At 47.6% G+C, this 16,449-nt stretch overlaps 2 protein-coding genes and 1 pseudogene across 22 annotated transcripts in view; 1 reads left to right on the plus strand and 2 right to left on the minus strand.

Moving 5' to 3' along the window:
* LOC118657633 (transformation/transcription domain associated protein) overlaps nt 1-7,475 on the minus strand; it is a 112,815-nt gene extending 105,340 nt beyond the window's left edge. For 16 of the 21 annotated variants that reach the window (XR_004968062.1, XM_036311894.1, XM_036311887.1 and 13 more), the window contains exons 1-4: nt 7,343-7,475; nt 4,903-5,063; nt 4,429-4,478; nt 1,851-1,961 (exon numbers count right to left, since the gene is read on the minus strand). Coding sequence is in view for 20 of the 21 variants with exons in the window: in XM_036311894.1 (XP_036167787.1) it covers nt 1,851-1,961; nt 4,429-4,478; nt 4,903-5,002 (261 nt within the window). In the remaining variant the exon portion in view is untranslated. Of the gene's footprint in view, nt 1-1,850; nt 1,962-4,428; nt 4,479-4,902; nt 5,064-5,244; nt 5,372-6,093; nt 6,575-7,004; nt 7,140-7,342 lie in introns of those variants that run through there. The other 5 variants (XM_036311902.1, XM_036311903.1, XM_036311883.1 and 2 more) reach the window with 4 other exon arrangements.
* Nucleotides 7,476-11,517: 4,042 nt separating this feature from the next.
* Nucleotides 11,518-13,940, minus strand: LOC118657674 (annotated as a pseudogene).
* Nucleotides 13,941-13,962: 22 nt separating this feature from the next.
* On the plus strand, nt 13,963-14,912 carry HIGD2A (HIG1 hypoxia inducible domain family member 2A). Its single transcript, XM_036312003.1, has 2 exons — nt 13,963-14,189; nt 14,521-14,912. The coding sequence occupies exons 1-2, from the start codon at nt 14,036-14,038 to the stop codon at nt 14,685-14,687; spliced, it is 321 nt and encodes a 106-aa protein (XP_036167896.1). The 5' UTR covers nt 13,963-14,035; the 3' UTR covers nt 14,688-14,912.
* The last annotated feature ends 1,537 nt before the right edge of the window (nt 14,913-16,449 follow it).

Here is a 16,449-nt window from a genome sequence, read left to right on the forward strand (position 1 = left end):
AGAAACACTCCTATATATCATTCCAAAGTAATCCAAAGCAAGTACAATATTTCTACAATTGCGTAGCAAATCGAGTCACACTTTTCCTTTCACACCTTATTTTCAGCAGAAAGGGCACTAGTGTGTGAATGCAGAGTGGATTTCAAATGAAAGAGCAAAACAAACAGAACTTCATTTGAGATCTCCCTCCATAATCTCAGTTTAGCTTCTATAATGTTCTCCCCAATTACCTTGGGCCTGATGACTAATTTCATCATAAACTGAACTAATCATTCATGATTCTAACTATGGAGCTGACAAGTGAAAGGTAGATCAGCCCTAGCCGATGTGGCTCAGTTCCTTGGACATCGTCCCTTGTACCAGGAGACTGCCAGTTCCATTCCCAATCAAGGGCACATGCCCAAGTTATGGGCTCAATACCCAATAGGGGGCATGCAGGAGGCAGCTGATCGATGTGCTCTCACATTGAGGTTTCTCCCTCTCCCTTCCTCTCTCTAAAATCAATAACTAGCCCTAGCCGGTTTGGCTCAGTGGATAAAGTGTCGGCCTGTGGACTGAAAGGTCCCAGGTTCGATTCCAGTCAAGGGCACATGCCTGGGTTGCGGGCTCGATCCTCAGTAGGGATGTGCAGGAGGCAGCCGATCAATGATTCTCTCTCATCATTGATGTTTCTATCTCTCTCCCTCCCCCTTCCTCTCTGAAATCAATAAAAATATATTTAAAAAAATAATAAAATAAAATCAATAAACTATTCTTTAAAAATAAATGGTAGGTCAAACATATATATGCACATATACATACATATATATATATATATCTTGAGCTAGTACAGCATAAAAAGCTTTATTTAGCAGTATATTTTCACTGGTATTATGGTAATGTTTTTAGATATTTTTAAGAGACACATGCTGAACTATTTATAGAAAAAAAAACCGATGTGATGGGATTGTTTTAAAATAATAAAGACAAGCAGGAGGTAAAAAGATTGGGTGGAGGTATAAGTAAAACAAAATTAGCCATGAATTACAGGAATTGAAATGAATAAGAACACAGGTGGGCGAGTATGGGAGGGTCAACAGACTACTGTTCCTTTTTTGTATATATGCCAATTCATTTGTAATAGTGTACATCAAGCATGTCAAAGTCACGGAGGCCCACAACGAATATTTTTGCAGCCCAGCCAATATAACGGTATATAAGAAACATTTTTTTTTTTTTTAAATATATTTTATTGATTTTTTACAGAGAGGAAGGGAGAGAGATAGAGAGTTAGAAACGTCGATGAGAGAGAAACATCAACCAGCTGCCTCCTGCACATCTCCTACTGGGGATGTGCCCGCAACCCAGGTACATGCCCTTGACCGGAATCGAACCTGGGACCTTTCAGTCCGCAAGCCGACGCTCTAGCCACTGAGCCAAACCGGTTTTGGCTATAAGAAACATTTTAATAAAAATTTCATAACTTAATTTTTACAATATCCTGTTATACATAATTACTAATAATAAACTACAACTGGGAATGGGCCTAAGCCGTCAGTCGGACATTCCCCTGAGGGCTCCCGGACTGCTAAAGGGTGCAGGCCAGGCTGAGGGACGCCCCTCCTCCCCCAGAGTGCACGAATGTTATGCACTGGACCTCTAGTTTAAACTATAAAAGAGATGGTCTTGATAAAATAAAACCAAGACATTTAACTAAGCAGGCAAAAGCCCTAGGCAGAGTTATCCTTCTGTGACAAAACCACTTTCATTTGTAAGTGAAACCATGGGTTTATTTAAGTGTTTTAATTCATAAATGCTTGCAATACTACTATGTGACACTTTTTTCTCACTGACAGTTTTAAACAAATTACCTGGGCTGGTTTCTCCTGAAGAAACTGAACTTCTCCATCTTGAAGAAATGTAAGAAACCGAGGGATGATATGTTCCAGGAATGTAGAATATTGAGGAGATGATGTTACATTCTAATTATACAAAAATAAAAGAAAACCTCATTTAATTTGTGTATATATTTTCACTTCGAATTCACCGAGTATTATAATAATCTCAAAAGACTATAAAACATTTTGCCTGGCTGGTGTGGCTCAGTGTTTGAGCCTCAACCTATGAACCAGGATGTCATGTTCAATTCCCCATCAGGGCACATGCCCAGATTGTGGGCTCAATCCCCAACAGAGGGCATGCAGGAGGCAGCTGATCAATGATTCTCTCTCATCTTAGATTTTTCTTTCTCTCCCTCTCCCTTCCTCTCTGAAATCAATAAAATTATTTAAAATTAATAAAAATAGCTCTGGCTGGTTTTGCTCAGTGGATAGAGCATCGGCCTATGGACTGAAGGGTCCCAGGATTGATTCCAGTCAAGGGCACATGTCCAAGTTGCAGGCTCAATCCCTAGTAGGGGGCATGCAGGAGGCAGCCAATCAATGATTCTCTGTTATCATTGGTATTTCTCTCTCTCTCTCTCTCTCTTCCCTTCTCCCTTCCTCTCTGAAATCAATAAAAATATATTTTAAAAAAAATAATAAAAATATATATGAAAATTAATAAATAAAGGCAAGGAATCTGCAGAGAAGTGACATCTATCAAGAACCACATGGAGCCGAAACCGGTTTGGCTCAGTGGATAGAGCGTCGGCCTGCGGACTGAAAGGTCCCAGGTTCGATTCCGGTCAAGGGCATGTACCTGGGTTGCGGGCACATCCCCAGTGGGAGATGTGCAGGAGGCAGCTGGTCGATGTTTCTCTCTCATCGATGTTTCTAACTCTCTATCTCTCTCCCTTCCTCTCTGTAAAAAAATCAATAAAATATATTTTTAAAAAAAGAAAGAATTATAAAAAAAAAAATAGAACTATATGGAGCCCTAGCCTATTTGGCTCAGTGGATGGAGCGTCAGCCCTGCAGACTGAAGGGTCCCAGGCTCAATTCCGGTCAAGGGCACATGCCTGGGTTGCATGCTCAATCCCCAGTAGAGGGCATGCAGGAGGCAAATCAATGATTCTCTCTCATCAATGATGTTTGTATCTCTCCCTCCCTCTCCCTTCTTCTCTGAAGCCAATAAAAATATATTTAAAAAGAGAACCACATGAAAATTCTATAACTGAAAGTACAATAACTGCAATTTTTAAATGCAAAAACTAAATATATAAAACTGAAATTTAAAAATAGCATCCCAGCAGACTAGAGATGACAGAAAAATAGTCAGTGAACTTGACTGCAGTGGTTAGAAATTATCCAATCTAATACACAATTGAAAAAAACTGAAAAATGAATAGAGCCTGAGGGACCTAATGGACAATATAATTGTAGTTTGTAAAGCGCGGGGGAAAAAACTGCGTGATCAAGATCACAGAAGTTATAATAGAGCCAAAACTGATATCCAGTTCTCATTCCATAAAAATGTATCACTTATGGCCCAAACATAAATTCACAGCAAAAGTCTGAATGCAACCTGAGGATATATGGGTAAAAGAGCTACTAGATTTAAAAATGAAAAAAATGTGCCCTCACCCTAGCCCAGCAGTGGGCGCGGGCCAGATCCGGCCCGTTTGAAATGAATAAAACTAAAAAAAAAAAAAAAAAAAAGACCGGACCCTTTTATGTAATGATGTTTACTTTGAACTTATATTAGTTCACACAAACACTCCATCCATGCTTTTGTTCCGGCCCTCCGGTCCAGTTTAAGAACCCATTGTTGCCCTTGAGTCAAAAAGTTTGCCCACCCCTGCAGCCTAGCCGGTTGCTCAGTGGTTAGAGTGTTGGCCTGAAGACTGAAGAGTCCCGGGTTCAATTCCCAGGCAAGGGCACCTACCTCGGTTGCAGGCTCGATCCCCAGTACTGGTTGCATATGGGAGGAAACCAATTGATATGTCTCTCTCAGATCAATGGTTCTCTCTCTGTCTCTCCCCTTCCCTTCCACTCTCTCTAAAAATCAATGGAATGACTATGCTCTGGTGTGAGTAAATAAAATACACTTAATTTAAAAAAAAAAAAAAAAGTGCCCTGGCCGGGTAGCTCAGTTGGTTAGAGCATCATCCCAATATGCCAAGGTTCCAGTTTTGATTGCCAGACAGGGCACATACAAGAATCAACCAATGAATGCATAAATAATCGATGCAACAAATCAATGTTTCTCTCTCTCTCTCTCTCTCTCTCTCTCTCTCTCTCTCTCTCTTCCCTCCTCTCTGTAAAATAAAGAAAAAAAGAGAAAAAAGAAAATATTAAACAACCAAAACCAAGGCAAGTATCACTAGTATGAACAAGTTGGACAACACTGTGTACAAACTTGCAAATTTCACTTTTAGAATACAATAAAGTACATTAGCAGAGATAATGTTTTTTTGTTACTATAGTAGAAAGATTGACAGAAAAGCAATAGAAAAGCCCAGGACAATATTTAGCTCAAAATGAAAAGCCTAAAATATAGAGATCATACCTCAAAATTTTCGCTAACTTCTTGCATCATTTTTAACTTTGTTTCATCAGCTGTAAAATAAGCAAAAAAATATCAGGTAATTGAAATTATGTTAAGGATGATCTCAAAATTACTGGATTTAATAAGAGAAGCAATCAGATCTTATCAGTTTGACTGTCATAGTCCAACAGAAGGCACATAACTAGTTCCCTACAACCAGTCACGCACATTCATACTCTCAGACACATGTGTACATGCACAGACAAGGACAGATACACACACACACACACACACACACACACACACACACACACACACAGTGTGCCTCTTCAGGGCTCCAGCCAGTAATGATCATCACTTTGCTTCTCCACAAGGCAGAGAAAGGAAATTCGGGTAGAAGTTAATGTTATTATTTATCTTCATGTGCACATTCTTTGAACTGAGATGAATGAGTCAAATTAATGCATTTCTTAATGACAAAAAGGATCAACTCACGGGTATTTACGTCTGTGAGAGCTGCCACAAACTGAAGATATTTTTTCATCAGAGTGGTTTGGTCAACCACTGTGGCCCCTTGTGTTGCAACAAATGCCATTTTTCTTTTGATCTAGTTTATTTCTCAGGAGAAAAGTATCAGGTCCATGAGTCCACCCACTCTATGAAAAGAAACATAAGTTACCAATTTATTAAGGGCACAGGTTCACAATCTCTATGAAAATCCTACTTAAATGCCTAAATTTATCTAAATGCTTTGCATTAATCTAGAATACACCATTCCCTGTTTTTATAAAAATAAAATTTACACCCTAGCCAGTTTGTAGAGTGTATTATAATAACCTCAAAAGACTATAAAACATTTTGCATTATAGTGGATAGAGCCTCAGCTTGTGGATGGAAGGGTCCTGGGTCCAATTCCAGTCAAGGGCACGTCCCTCAGTTGCAGGATCAATCCCTGGCCCCACATTGGGGTGTGGGAGGCACCCAATCCATGTGTCTCTCTCACATCCACGTTTCTCTCTCTCTGCACCTCTGCCTCTGCCCGTCTCTCCCCCTCCCTCCCTTCCAGTCTCGCTGAAAATCAACGGAAAAAAACGTCCTTGGTGAGGATTAGAAAAAATATAAAATAAACTTTACCTAAGCCCATTTTATCTATTAATTTTTTAAACACAACTTTTCTAGACAGATGCTTTTTTTCTACCATATTTCCTCCTTTCCCTAAGCCAGAGGTCGACAAACTTTACATTATCTACAAAGAGCCAGATAGTAAATATTTTAGGCTACTCGGCCATGGACACCATATAAATCAGTGATGGCGAACTTTATTTAAATCACCAGGTATCAAAAGTGGATTCCCAAGCATCACCCAGAGACAGTGGTTCAGTGAGGAGTCCAGGAAGCTGTAAAGTGTTTGCAGCTGGCACACAGTAGGCACTCAAAAAATGCCCGGCCAGTGTAGCTCAATGGTTGAACATCAACCCTTGAACCAGGAGGTCACGTGAATTCGAGCACATACAGGGGTTGCAGGCTCGATCCTCAGTAAGGGCCATGCAGGAGGCAGCCGATCAAAAATTCTCATCATTGATGTTTCTCTCTCTCTCCCTCCCCTTCCCTCTCTCTGAAATCAATAAAGACACATTTTTAAATGCTCATTTAATAAATGAAAAAAAAAATGCTCTAACAAAGCACCTCGGTGAGCCGGGAAGAGGCTGTTGCCAATACTTTGAGAAGTGCCACTTCACACTGGAAAACAGAGGGAAACTTCAGGCTCTATTTTAAAAGTCCTCACAAAAGTCTCCAGAGAACCTGGGGAAATCGCTTTTACTCGTCCTCCTGGTATATATCTTATCTCACTGCCTCAAGAGCAGTTTCCTGCCTTTCCCAACAGGCACACCAATAACCCTTCCGCAGCCTTTGAGAAGTTCTGCCCCAAGCGATGGGGACACCCTGACACCACAAAGCCCCGCGGGCCGCTCTTCCCGCACCCAGCACCGCCCCGATGGGGGACACCCACAGCCGTCCCGCCAGCACAGCCCCCAGAAGCCCGCTCCCCGGCCTCGAGGCCGGAAAAGGCCCAGCGGGACCCAAGGGAGGGCGCCTGTCAATCCCACGGGATGAGGACCGGACCCTCCTCCAAAGGTAGAAAGCCCCACACCCCCGGCCCAGCCCCGGAACCCAACACTCAGGGTCACGGCCCCTCCCTGCCTAAGAAATTTCTGGTCCACCCCATATTTCTTAAAAGCTTGGATCTCCCCCTCCAACCCCCCACTTTTTTTTTTTTTCATCGAATTCGCCAACTCTTCCATTCCCCAGGGCCCAGAGAGGCCTGGCTCCGCTTTCGGGCCTGGGAGGGACCCCACGGTGCAAAAACGCCCCATCCCGCAGGTCCGGAGGAGAGCAGCTCCGAGAGCCCCCGGAGGCCGAGGAGCCAGGCCCGGCGCCCGGGGAGGCCCCGCGTCCGGCCCCCGGTGGGAAGACCCAGCCGGGCGGCCCGCACCCGCACCCGCACCCGCACCCGGGCAAACGGCCCCGCCTCCCACCACCGCGCCGGACCCGAGGCGGTGCCGCCGGGCCAGAGGGGGCGCTGTCCTCGCCGCTACCTCCGCTCTGCGAGCCCGGGCCGGCGAGCCAGGTGCCCGCTGGAGGCCGGGAGGGGGCAGGCTCGCCGGGGCGCTCGGGGAACGGCGCTCCCGCCCCACGCTCTATCTTCCCGGGCTCAAACGCCCCTCCGCTTCCCTCCTTTTGTCACCGTCCCCAGACGCCGAGCGCCCGCCTCCCGGGGCCGGGCTACGGCGAGCGCCGAGGGCCAACTTCCGCGCCACGAACCTCCGCCTCCCGCGGAGGGTGCTGGCGCGGATCGCGCGAGGGCTGGCTGGGCCGGCCTCCCTCCCGCGGAGTCCTCCCCACGCCTGGATCGCGCCGCACCCGTCGCACGCACCTCCCGGGGCCGATCCGCTCCTCGCCCTCGATGACTCCGATTTCGGCGGGCGGCCTCCTGCAGCTCGGCCCCACGGCCACACGCGAAACTCAGGCCGCCGCTCGCGGTCCCGCCCCCGCTTAAAGCCGCTTCGCCCGCCGCGGGCGGAACTGGCTCAGGCGCCCGCCCCGAGTGGGTGTGGCCTGGGCGCGGGAGCGGTGGGCTGTGCGGCGCAGGTGGGCCCGCCCGGCCCTTTAAACCTCGCCTCTGTGGGCGGAGCCGCCGATGGGGCTGGAGCCGCCGGCTGTCTCCGTGCTGGTTTACTGGGCTCCTGTGGCCCTCGGTCTCCTCGCAGGAGCCAGGCCCGGAGGGTGTGGGGGACGCTCGGCCGCTGCTGGCGGGGGCGGGCAGCGATGGGCTTCCCTTCGTTGGCGGCGGTCTGGTCCCGGAAGAGCCCCCCGCCCCCGAACCGGGGTTTTCTCTCCCGCTGCCTTCCTAGGGTCCTTCGTAGCCCGGGACCGGGTGGGGGAAGGGAGGGTCTGCGGGGCGTGGGAGGCTGAAGACTGACGGATACCCTGTAAGTGAGCAAAGGGAAGTCCTGGTGTTCTGCCTGGAAGTGGCGACTCACTCGTCCGTTTTGCTGCTGAATCCCCCGAGGCTGGAACTCAGAGGATGTTGGGGTCCAGCCCCAGCAGGTCCAGGGGTTCCCAAAGGTGTGGACAGAATCCACGGAGAAGGAATGACACGGAGACAGCGCATTTAGTTGATCAGCAGCCTAGCCAGGTCCTGTCTTTACTCTCCTGTTACATCTGTATTTATACCAGTTGATTTTAATCCTATCCATTCTATTCCAAAGGTTAGGACGTTTGTTATCTCCATTCCAAAATCACTACTCTATTGTTCTGTTAAGCTACAAGGAAGTAATTGAAGATTATCCTAAGTAAAGATTATGTAGCTTAAGCGTGATTGTTTGTAGTTAAGGTGGTTAACTACCCACCTGGTACTTAGTTAAGGGGTTTTATTCCCTCCCCAACTCCAAGGAAAAATACCCACCTGGGGAAACAACCTTTCTCGGAGAGGTGACCTTGGTTAAAACACATAGCGCTAAGAAGGGGAGCAAACATTAAGAACAGTATGCCATATACACCAGGTCCCTTGAAACATATGCTGTGCAGATGTTTCTTCCCTGCAGCGACTGTGTCAAGCAGCAAGGATGGACCGGCTTCCAGCAAGAGGACAGCTTTCTGTCCTTTCCAGCAGGCGCCTCGGCCTAGGCCAGAACAAGGATGAGACGGAGGGGGGAGTGTGCAGACGCCCTGATGCTCAGGGGCGATGGCACGGGCTGCAGGGTAGGCTTTGGAAGGGAGTACCCTACAACAGCACAAAGCTCTAAGGCAGCGGTTCTCAACCTGTGGGTCGCGACCGAACAACCCTTTCACAGGGGTCGCCTAAGACCATCCTGCATATCAGATATTTACACTGTGATTCATAACAGTAGCAACATTACAGTTATGAAGTAGCAACAAAAATTTTATGAAAAAAAAATTTATGGTTGGGTCACAACATGAGAAACTATTTAAAGGGCCAGAAGGTTGAGAACCACTGCAGGAAAAGATCTAAGGAGAGACCCGGGAAAACCCAAAAGTGCCCATAGGTGCAAGGGTGCCGAAGGAACTGCAAACCACCAGCAGAACAGTGATGGGGGAGGGGTGCGGGCAGGTGAGGAGAATGAAATTAAATAGGGGAGGACCTGTGTCGCCAGGGGTAACCAGGAAGAGAATGGACCAGAGAAATGGCGAAGGCTGGACCAGCGATGAGGGCAGAACCTCATTGGAGCAGGAAAACTGACCTGAGAAGGAGAGGACTTTGTCAACACCAGGAACCCTGCCTTGACCAACCTTTCCTATCTAAGCCCCACCCTACATCACTGGCGTGGCTCAATGGTCACTTATTTTTTTAATCTATTTTTCAATTACAGCTGACAACTTATGTTTCAAGTGTATATGGTAGTGATTAGACATTTATATACTTTATGAAGTGATACCCTAATTAGTACCCATCTAAACCATACATGCCTATTACAATATTATTGACTTCCTATGCTGTATTTTATATTCCTGGGATAGTCATTATTTTTAATCATTTTTTACTTTTCAATTACAGTTGACATACAATGTATTCTTTTTAGGTGTACACCCCAGCGGACTATACATTATAAAACTATTAAGGGATCATCCCAGAAAAATCTCATACCCATCTAATAACAATTAGACTATAGACTATATTCCCTAGGGCAGGGGTGGGCAACCTTTTTGTGAGTGCATACCAAAACCAGCAAAATCTCTGACTCAAAATTCTTCTGCGTGCCAACCCTAATTTTTTGAGAACATGTTAAGCCTACTTGATATCTCTTAAGGTGTACGTATGTGAAGAACCTTGAAGAAATAATAAAATTCATTCGAGCGACAAAAAGTATATGATGATGAAAAATACATTTATTTTAATGTATACATGTACACTGATAGTCCGACAGAAAACTTTGACTCCGTTTGATATTATCAGTGGGACTTTTGCTGCTGCATCACTGATGACAGAGATTTTACATCAGGTTTATATTTCGTGACCTTCAGAGATATACACAAGCTACTACTTTCATCCGTCAGGCTACTCCTATTATGAGACTTAACAAAATTCATCACTGAGAACAAAGATTCACAATTGTAAATGGAAGATTATAAGAGAGGGTTTCACATGCCAGCAAAAATTACTGACGTGCCATATTTGGCACACGTGCCAGGGGTTGCCCACCCCTGCCCTAGGGCCTAAAGCTATATTCTCATTTTATACCCCCATGACTATACTGTAACCAATTTGTACTTCTAAATCCCTTCACATTTTTCACCCATTCCCCTAACACCCCACCCATTTTGCAACTGTCAAAATGTTCTCTATGTTCTGTTTCTGTTCTGCTTGTTTGATTTTTAGATTCAATTGTTGATAGATATGTATTTATTGCCATTTTATTGTTCATATTTTTTAATCTTTTTTTTGCCTTCTTCAATTCAACATTTCATGTAACACTGGTTTGGTGGAGATGAATTCCTTTAACTTTTTCTTATCTGGGAAACTCTTTTTCTGACCTTCAATTCTAAATGAAGGTAGTGATCTTCATTGCTGGGTAATAATCTTGGTTGTAGCCGAAACCGGTTTGGCTCAGTGGATAGAGTGTCGGCCTGTGGACTGGAAGGTCCCAGGTTCGATTCCGGTCAGGGGCATGTACCTGGGTTTCGGGCATATCCCCAGTGGGAGATGTGCAGGAGGCGGCTGATCGATGTTTCTCTCTCATCGATGTTTCTAACTCTCTCTCTCCCTTCCTCTCTGTAAAAAATCAATAAAATATATTTTTTTTTAAAAAAAAAGCAAAAAAAATAATAATAATAATCTTGGTTGTAGGTCCTTGCTTTTCATCACGTTGAATTTTTTTTTTTAATTTTTTAGGTAGATAAAGGCTACTTTTTTTTTTTTTAAGTTTCTTTCACTATATATTTTTTTTAAATATATTTTATTGATTTTCCACAGAGAGGAAGGGAGAGAGACAGAAAGTCAGAAACATCGATGAGAGAGAAACATTGATCAGCCGCCTCCTGCACATCTCCTACTGGGGATGTGCCCGCAACCAGGCACATGCCCTTGACCGGAATCGAACCCGGGACCCCTCAGTCAGCAAGCCGACGCTCCATCCACTGAGCCAAACCGGTTTCGGCAAGGCTACTTTGATTAAATGATTGAGCCATGTAATTGCCAAGGCCACTATGTACAGGTAAGAGCTTTATTTCTTAAGTCTCTTTCTCCTTGGACATTATTTTTTTAAAGCAATCATGCCCTCAGGGCTCATCTCCTTTAAGACAAGGGAGTCACACTAATGCTGGCTCCTGACTGGCTCTGAATTTTTTTTTTTAATCCTCACCCGGGGATATTTTTCCATTAATTTTTAAAAAATATATTTTATTAACTTTTACAGAGAGGAAGGGAGAGGGATAGAGAGTTAGAAACATTGATGAGAGAAAAACATGGATCAGCTGCCTCCTGCACACCCCCTTCCGGGGATGTGCCCGAAACCAAGATACATGCCCTTGACCGGAATCGAACCTGGGACCTTTCAGTCCACAGGCCGACGCTCTATCCACTGAGCCAAACCGGTTAGGGCTTCCATTAATTTGTAGAGAGAGTAGAAGGGAGAAGGAGAGATAGACCACCAAGGTACATGCCCTTGACCTGGATTGAACGCTCTATCCACTGAGTCAAACTGGCTAGGGCTGCTTGGACAGGCTTGATGATTTCTCCTTCTTGGCCTGGAGCTGCTCTTCACGGCGCTTGCAAGCTTCCTTGGTTTTAGACCTCTGGGCCTCAGCCTGGTCAGCCAGAAGCCACTTGCAAGCCTTGTCTGCCTTCAGCTTGTTTTTGAATGTTACCCTTCACTTTCAGGTACAGGCTGTGGTACATGTGACAGTCAATCTTCTTAGGTTCACGGTATCTTCTGAGTAGCCGGCAAGGAATTCTCATCCACCTCAACCAGGTTACTTTCTCAGCCATTTGAACATTGGCAGTACCCTTTTGCTTACTTAATCCCATATGCCTGCTCTTCCTGCAAGCCAAGGTGTTTTTCTGTCCATCGGGAATGGACAGTCACAGGCTTCCAAATGATCAGCCTACCTTTGATCAGCTTCTGAATCGACTGACAGGAGTTGGCATTGGCAATTTCATTGGTCTCCTTGGGGTCCAACCAGACCTTCTTTTAGCCACAGCAGAAGACACTGGAGACAAGCCTCTTTTGAAGCCTGATCATACTCATGGCTGTTGCCACAGCAGCAAAAAGCCACGTTGAATACTTCTTGCTGTGGTGGGCTGCATATCTGGCACTTTGGCCAGACGGGTCATGCTGTGCTGTCTGTTCCTAAAACACATAGATAGGAAGGTACTGACATCAGGCCAGGCCTTGAGATATTGTCTCATGGCCCCTTCCCAGCATGCAGGCCTTCTTTCTCAGAAGGCCTGGAAGTCTCATTCCAAATTTGGGAGACATAGGACTGAAAAAAGTATAAATAAAGAGAGTTTCCTCCATATTGTGGGGCCCAGAATTTGAAAGACACATTTTTCTCTGGGCCTCCACAAAATTTAATAATAAAATGTAACCCCGCCGAAATCGGTTTGGCTCAGTGGATAGAGCGTCGGCCTGCGGACTGAAAGGTCCTAGGTTCAATTCCGGTCAAGGGCATGTACCTGGGTTTCGGGCACATCCCCAGTGGGAGATGTGCAGGAGGCAGCTGATCGATGTTTCTCTCTCATTGATGTTTCTATCTCTCTCCCTTCCTCTCTGTAAAAAAATCAATAAAATATATTTTAAAAAATAAATAAATAAAATAAAATAAAATGTAACTCCTCTACAGTGCTTGCTAGAACATTTTGGAACGGTTTGAGGCCTTGCCCTGCTGCATCTGGAGCAAGGTTATAGAAATTTCAGACAATCGCAAAAATAAAATAAATAAATAAAATGTAACTCCTGCCCTAACCAGTTTGGCTCAGTGGATAGAGCGCCGGCCTGCAGACTGAAAAGTCCCAGGTTCGATTCCGGTCAAGGGCATGTACCTGGGTTGCGGGCAACATCCCCAGTAGGGGGTGTGCAGGAGGCAGCTGATTGATGTTTCTCTCTCTCATCAATGTTTCTAATTCTCTATCCCTCTCCCTTCCCCTCTGTAAAAAAATCAATAAAATATATTTTTTTAAAAATGTAACTCCTGTAGTCGGCACGGCAGTTCAGCCTCTGCTTCGGCAGGGTGCTGTAACTGTAGTCGCTGGCCAGCTCAATAAATCCTCGCTTGCTGTTTAAGACTTAATTGGAGTCGGTGGTCTTATTCTCGCAAATGACACTCCACAACACTTGCCACTCCATTTTGGCCTGCAAAGTTGCTACTGAGAAATCAGCTGACAGTCTTACAGGTACTTACTTGTAGGTAACTAACTGCTTCCCACTCTCCTGCCCAAAGCAGCTGCTCTGGGCCACTTTCTCCCACTCTGTGCCTGGGGTTTCCTCCTCAGATGCTCTGCAGGTGGAGGCACAACAGGTCTCAGAGCTGCCTGCCTTTCCCCTGAACTAGTGATGCTCTGCTGCCACTGAGCAAGCCTGCTTTGCCCAGCCTACTCTGGGGTACTTTGATTCCATGGGGGTTTCATCTGTAGTAACATACCCCGCCTTGCTATAAATCCAGGCTCCAGGAAGTCTCAGTCAAGGGCAGGCCCCGTTTCCTGAACCCCGGCTGCCTCACTACCCGAGCCATGGCGCTGCCATCCGTCTAGCATTTCGGTTAAGACGCTCCAGTTAACACTGTAGCCGAACTTCTGCCTCCGGGTCTTCCCCTTCGCCTTTGAGCATCCCGCTGACCACCGCACCCGCAATTCAGACTCCGCACCTTCACTTCCAGCACCTCGTGTAGCGGACTCCTTCCAGCCGGCACGCGCTGGGCTTCGCAGGCTTTCTGGGAAATGTAGTCCTCCCCGAGAGCGATACCATGCTGATTACTACAGCTCCCAGAATGCAATGAGCGGATACGCCTGTGTACAACGCTCAGTAAAGTCCTTTCCTCCGCCCCCTTTCATGACTTCATCGGGAGGCGGGATATAGTGTCCGCATTTTCTCCAGCTGCCGTTACCCCAGACATGGCGACTCCTGGCCCCATGACTCCGGAGGCACCCTTTGAACCATCGCAGCCCCCAGTTATTGAGGGTTTTAGCCCCAGTGTCTATAGCAATCCGGAAAGCTTCAAGGAAAAGTTCCTTCGCAAGACTCGCGAGAACCCAATGGTACCCATAGGTAAGCGGGTACAGAAGGAACTGTAGATGGAGAGGACAGAGCTCTCGGGGGAAGTGAAATAGTGAAGGACCGGGGACGCCAGGGGGACACCGGAACGAGAAGGGGCCGGAGATGTGGCGAAGAGGCCGGGCGGTGGTGAACCTGATTGGTGCAGGAGCCGGTCGAGGGGGCGGGCTCTGTAACTCCGGGACCCTGCCGGGACCAGCCCCTCCAGCCTCCCCCCCGCCCCGCTCTGGTTCTGAGACCTCAACTCGGGAGACAGAAGGTCCAAAGCGGGGAGGGGCCTCTGGGGCCGGGCCTGCCACCCCCACCTGCTTTGTACCCTCCTCAGGCTGCCTGGGCACGGCGGCCGCCCTGACCTACGGCCTCTACTGCTTCCACCGGGGTCAGAGCCAGCGCTCCCAGCTCATGATGCGCACCCGGATCGCCGCCCAGGGCTTCACGGTTGCAGCCATCCTGGCGGGACTGGCGGTCTCCGCGCTGAAGTCTAGACCCTGAGCCCGGGAAGCCCCGCGGAGATGAGCCCCAGCCCCGGAGCAGCCAGGGGCCCTGCCACGGAACTCCTTCCCTCCTCTCCCCCGGCCAGCGCCGGGCCCGTGGGGGAGGAAGCGGCCAATTGATACTTGTTTCTGGAATCTGGTTCGGTTCGGTTTGGGTATTGCATACTTAAGTTTCTGCCGCACTTTCTCCACTTCCTACTTAATAAACTCTAATTCACTTGTAGTTTTGTGAATTCATTCTCAATCTCACCCTCAAGATTTTAGGAGAAAAAAACCGAAAGCCTGCAGGGGCCCTTAGGAAATTAGAGATTACGGAGAGGTAATATTTGGGGTGGGGGGAGGATGGGGAATCTTTCCACAATTTCCGAGCTTTTCCGTAGAAAACCTGCCCTCGGATGAGGCTTGTCACGTGCTGTCGGGGGGCAGGGCTTGGGCCTCCCTGCTCCTGCTGCTCACGCACTGCCACCCCGGGAGCACCGGAGAGCGCCCGCCCGCCGGTGGAAGGGAGCCCACTGCAGCGGTCTCGTCGCCCTGACCCCGCCGGCGGGTGCCTGGCGCCGAGGGAAGGAAGAAGGGAGCACCGGGCCCTGAGCAAGCAGGAGAGGCAGCGCCCTGACTTCTGCTCTCAGGTGCACCTCACGCGGGTGCTCCTGGGCTGGGCCAGCTCTAACGTGTGGATTCCGACCAGGTGTCTTTCATGGGCTCCACCTGCACCTGGTGCAGGTGCAGGCTGCCGGCTGCCGGAGGGATAAGGGAAAGTGAAGACACATCCACTTGAGCCCAACACAGCCTTGATTTCTAAACGGAGGCGTGTGAGCAGGGCCGGCTAATCCGCTCGCCCCCACCCTGGTCTCTCCCCGGAAGAGCAGTCCATGTGGTGTCCCTGGGCCTCAAGGTTCAAGGGCAGACAGGGATTGGTGAGGAAGGTGGCACTCCTAAAGGGGATGGCAACTGCAGGCATTATTGTATCCCTCCAAAAAGATGCATTGAGCCCGTGCCCGTGTGGCTCAGCGGGCAGAACATCAGCTGTGGACTGAAGGGTCGCATCCAGTCAGGGACATGTACCTTGGTTGCAGGCTCAACCCTGCCCGGCTGTGTATGGGAGGCACCAGTGATGTGTTTCTCTCACTTCCATGTATCTGTTTCTCTCCCTTCCGCTCTCTCAAAATCAATGGAACAATATCCTCAGGGGAGGGTTAACCAAAAAATAAACTAATTTTAAAAAAAGATACATTGAAGTCCTAACCCAGCACCTCACATGCGACCTTATTTGGAAATAGGGTGTTAACAGAGGTAACCAAATTAAAATGAGGCTAAGGTGGGCCCCAATCCATATGACTGTGTCCTTATAAAAAGGGGAAGTTTGGACAAAGACGCACACGGAGGACAGGCCATGTGAAGATGAAGGCGGGATTAGACGGGTGCATCTACCAGCCAAGGAACACCTGAGGCAGCCAGAAGCCGGAAGAGAGGCTGAAACACATCCCCCCCTGGTGCTGGGGAGGGACCTGGCCCTGCTGACACTGATTCAGATTTCTGTTATTTCAAGTCAGACTCTGACGGTTCTAGGAAAACATATAGCTGTCAATTAAACCATTTAGAACACTATGCAGGTCCCAATATTTTGTTTCTTTTTTCTTTTTTTTTTTTTCGAATTAAAGAGTCACATTTATTGCAATCCGGGACTATGAGGGGCCAAGGGGAAACACGCCCTGCATGTTACAAAGCGCTCCTGCGGCAGTGGGTTGGGTCCCAGGCTC

Source organism: Myotis myotis, unplaced genomic scaffold, assembly GCF_014108235.1.
Source record: "Myotis myotis isolate mMyoMyo1 unplaced genomic scaffold, mMyoMyo1.p scaffold_m19_p_6, whole genome shotgun sequence".
Classification (NCBI taxonomy): Eukaryota; Metazoa; Chordata; class Mammalia; order Chiroptera; family Vespertilionidae; genus Myotis; species Myotis myotis.

Bases quoted from the DNA above. Each gene is read 5' to 3' on its own strand.
- HIGD2A (XM_036312003.1), top strand. From the start codon at position 14,036: ATGGCGACTCCTGGCCCCATGACTCCGGAGGCACCCTTTGAACCATCG. The intron at 14,190-14,520 runs GTAAGCGGGTAC...TACCCTCCTCAG, and splicing joins GAACCCAATGGTACCCATAG to GCTGCCTGGGCACGGCGGCC.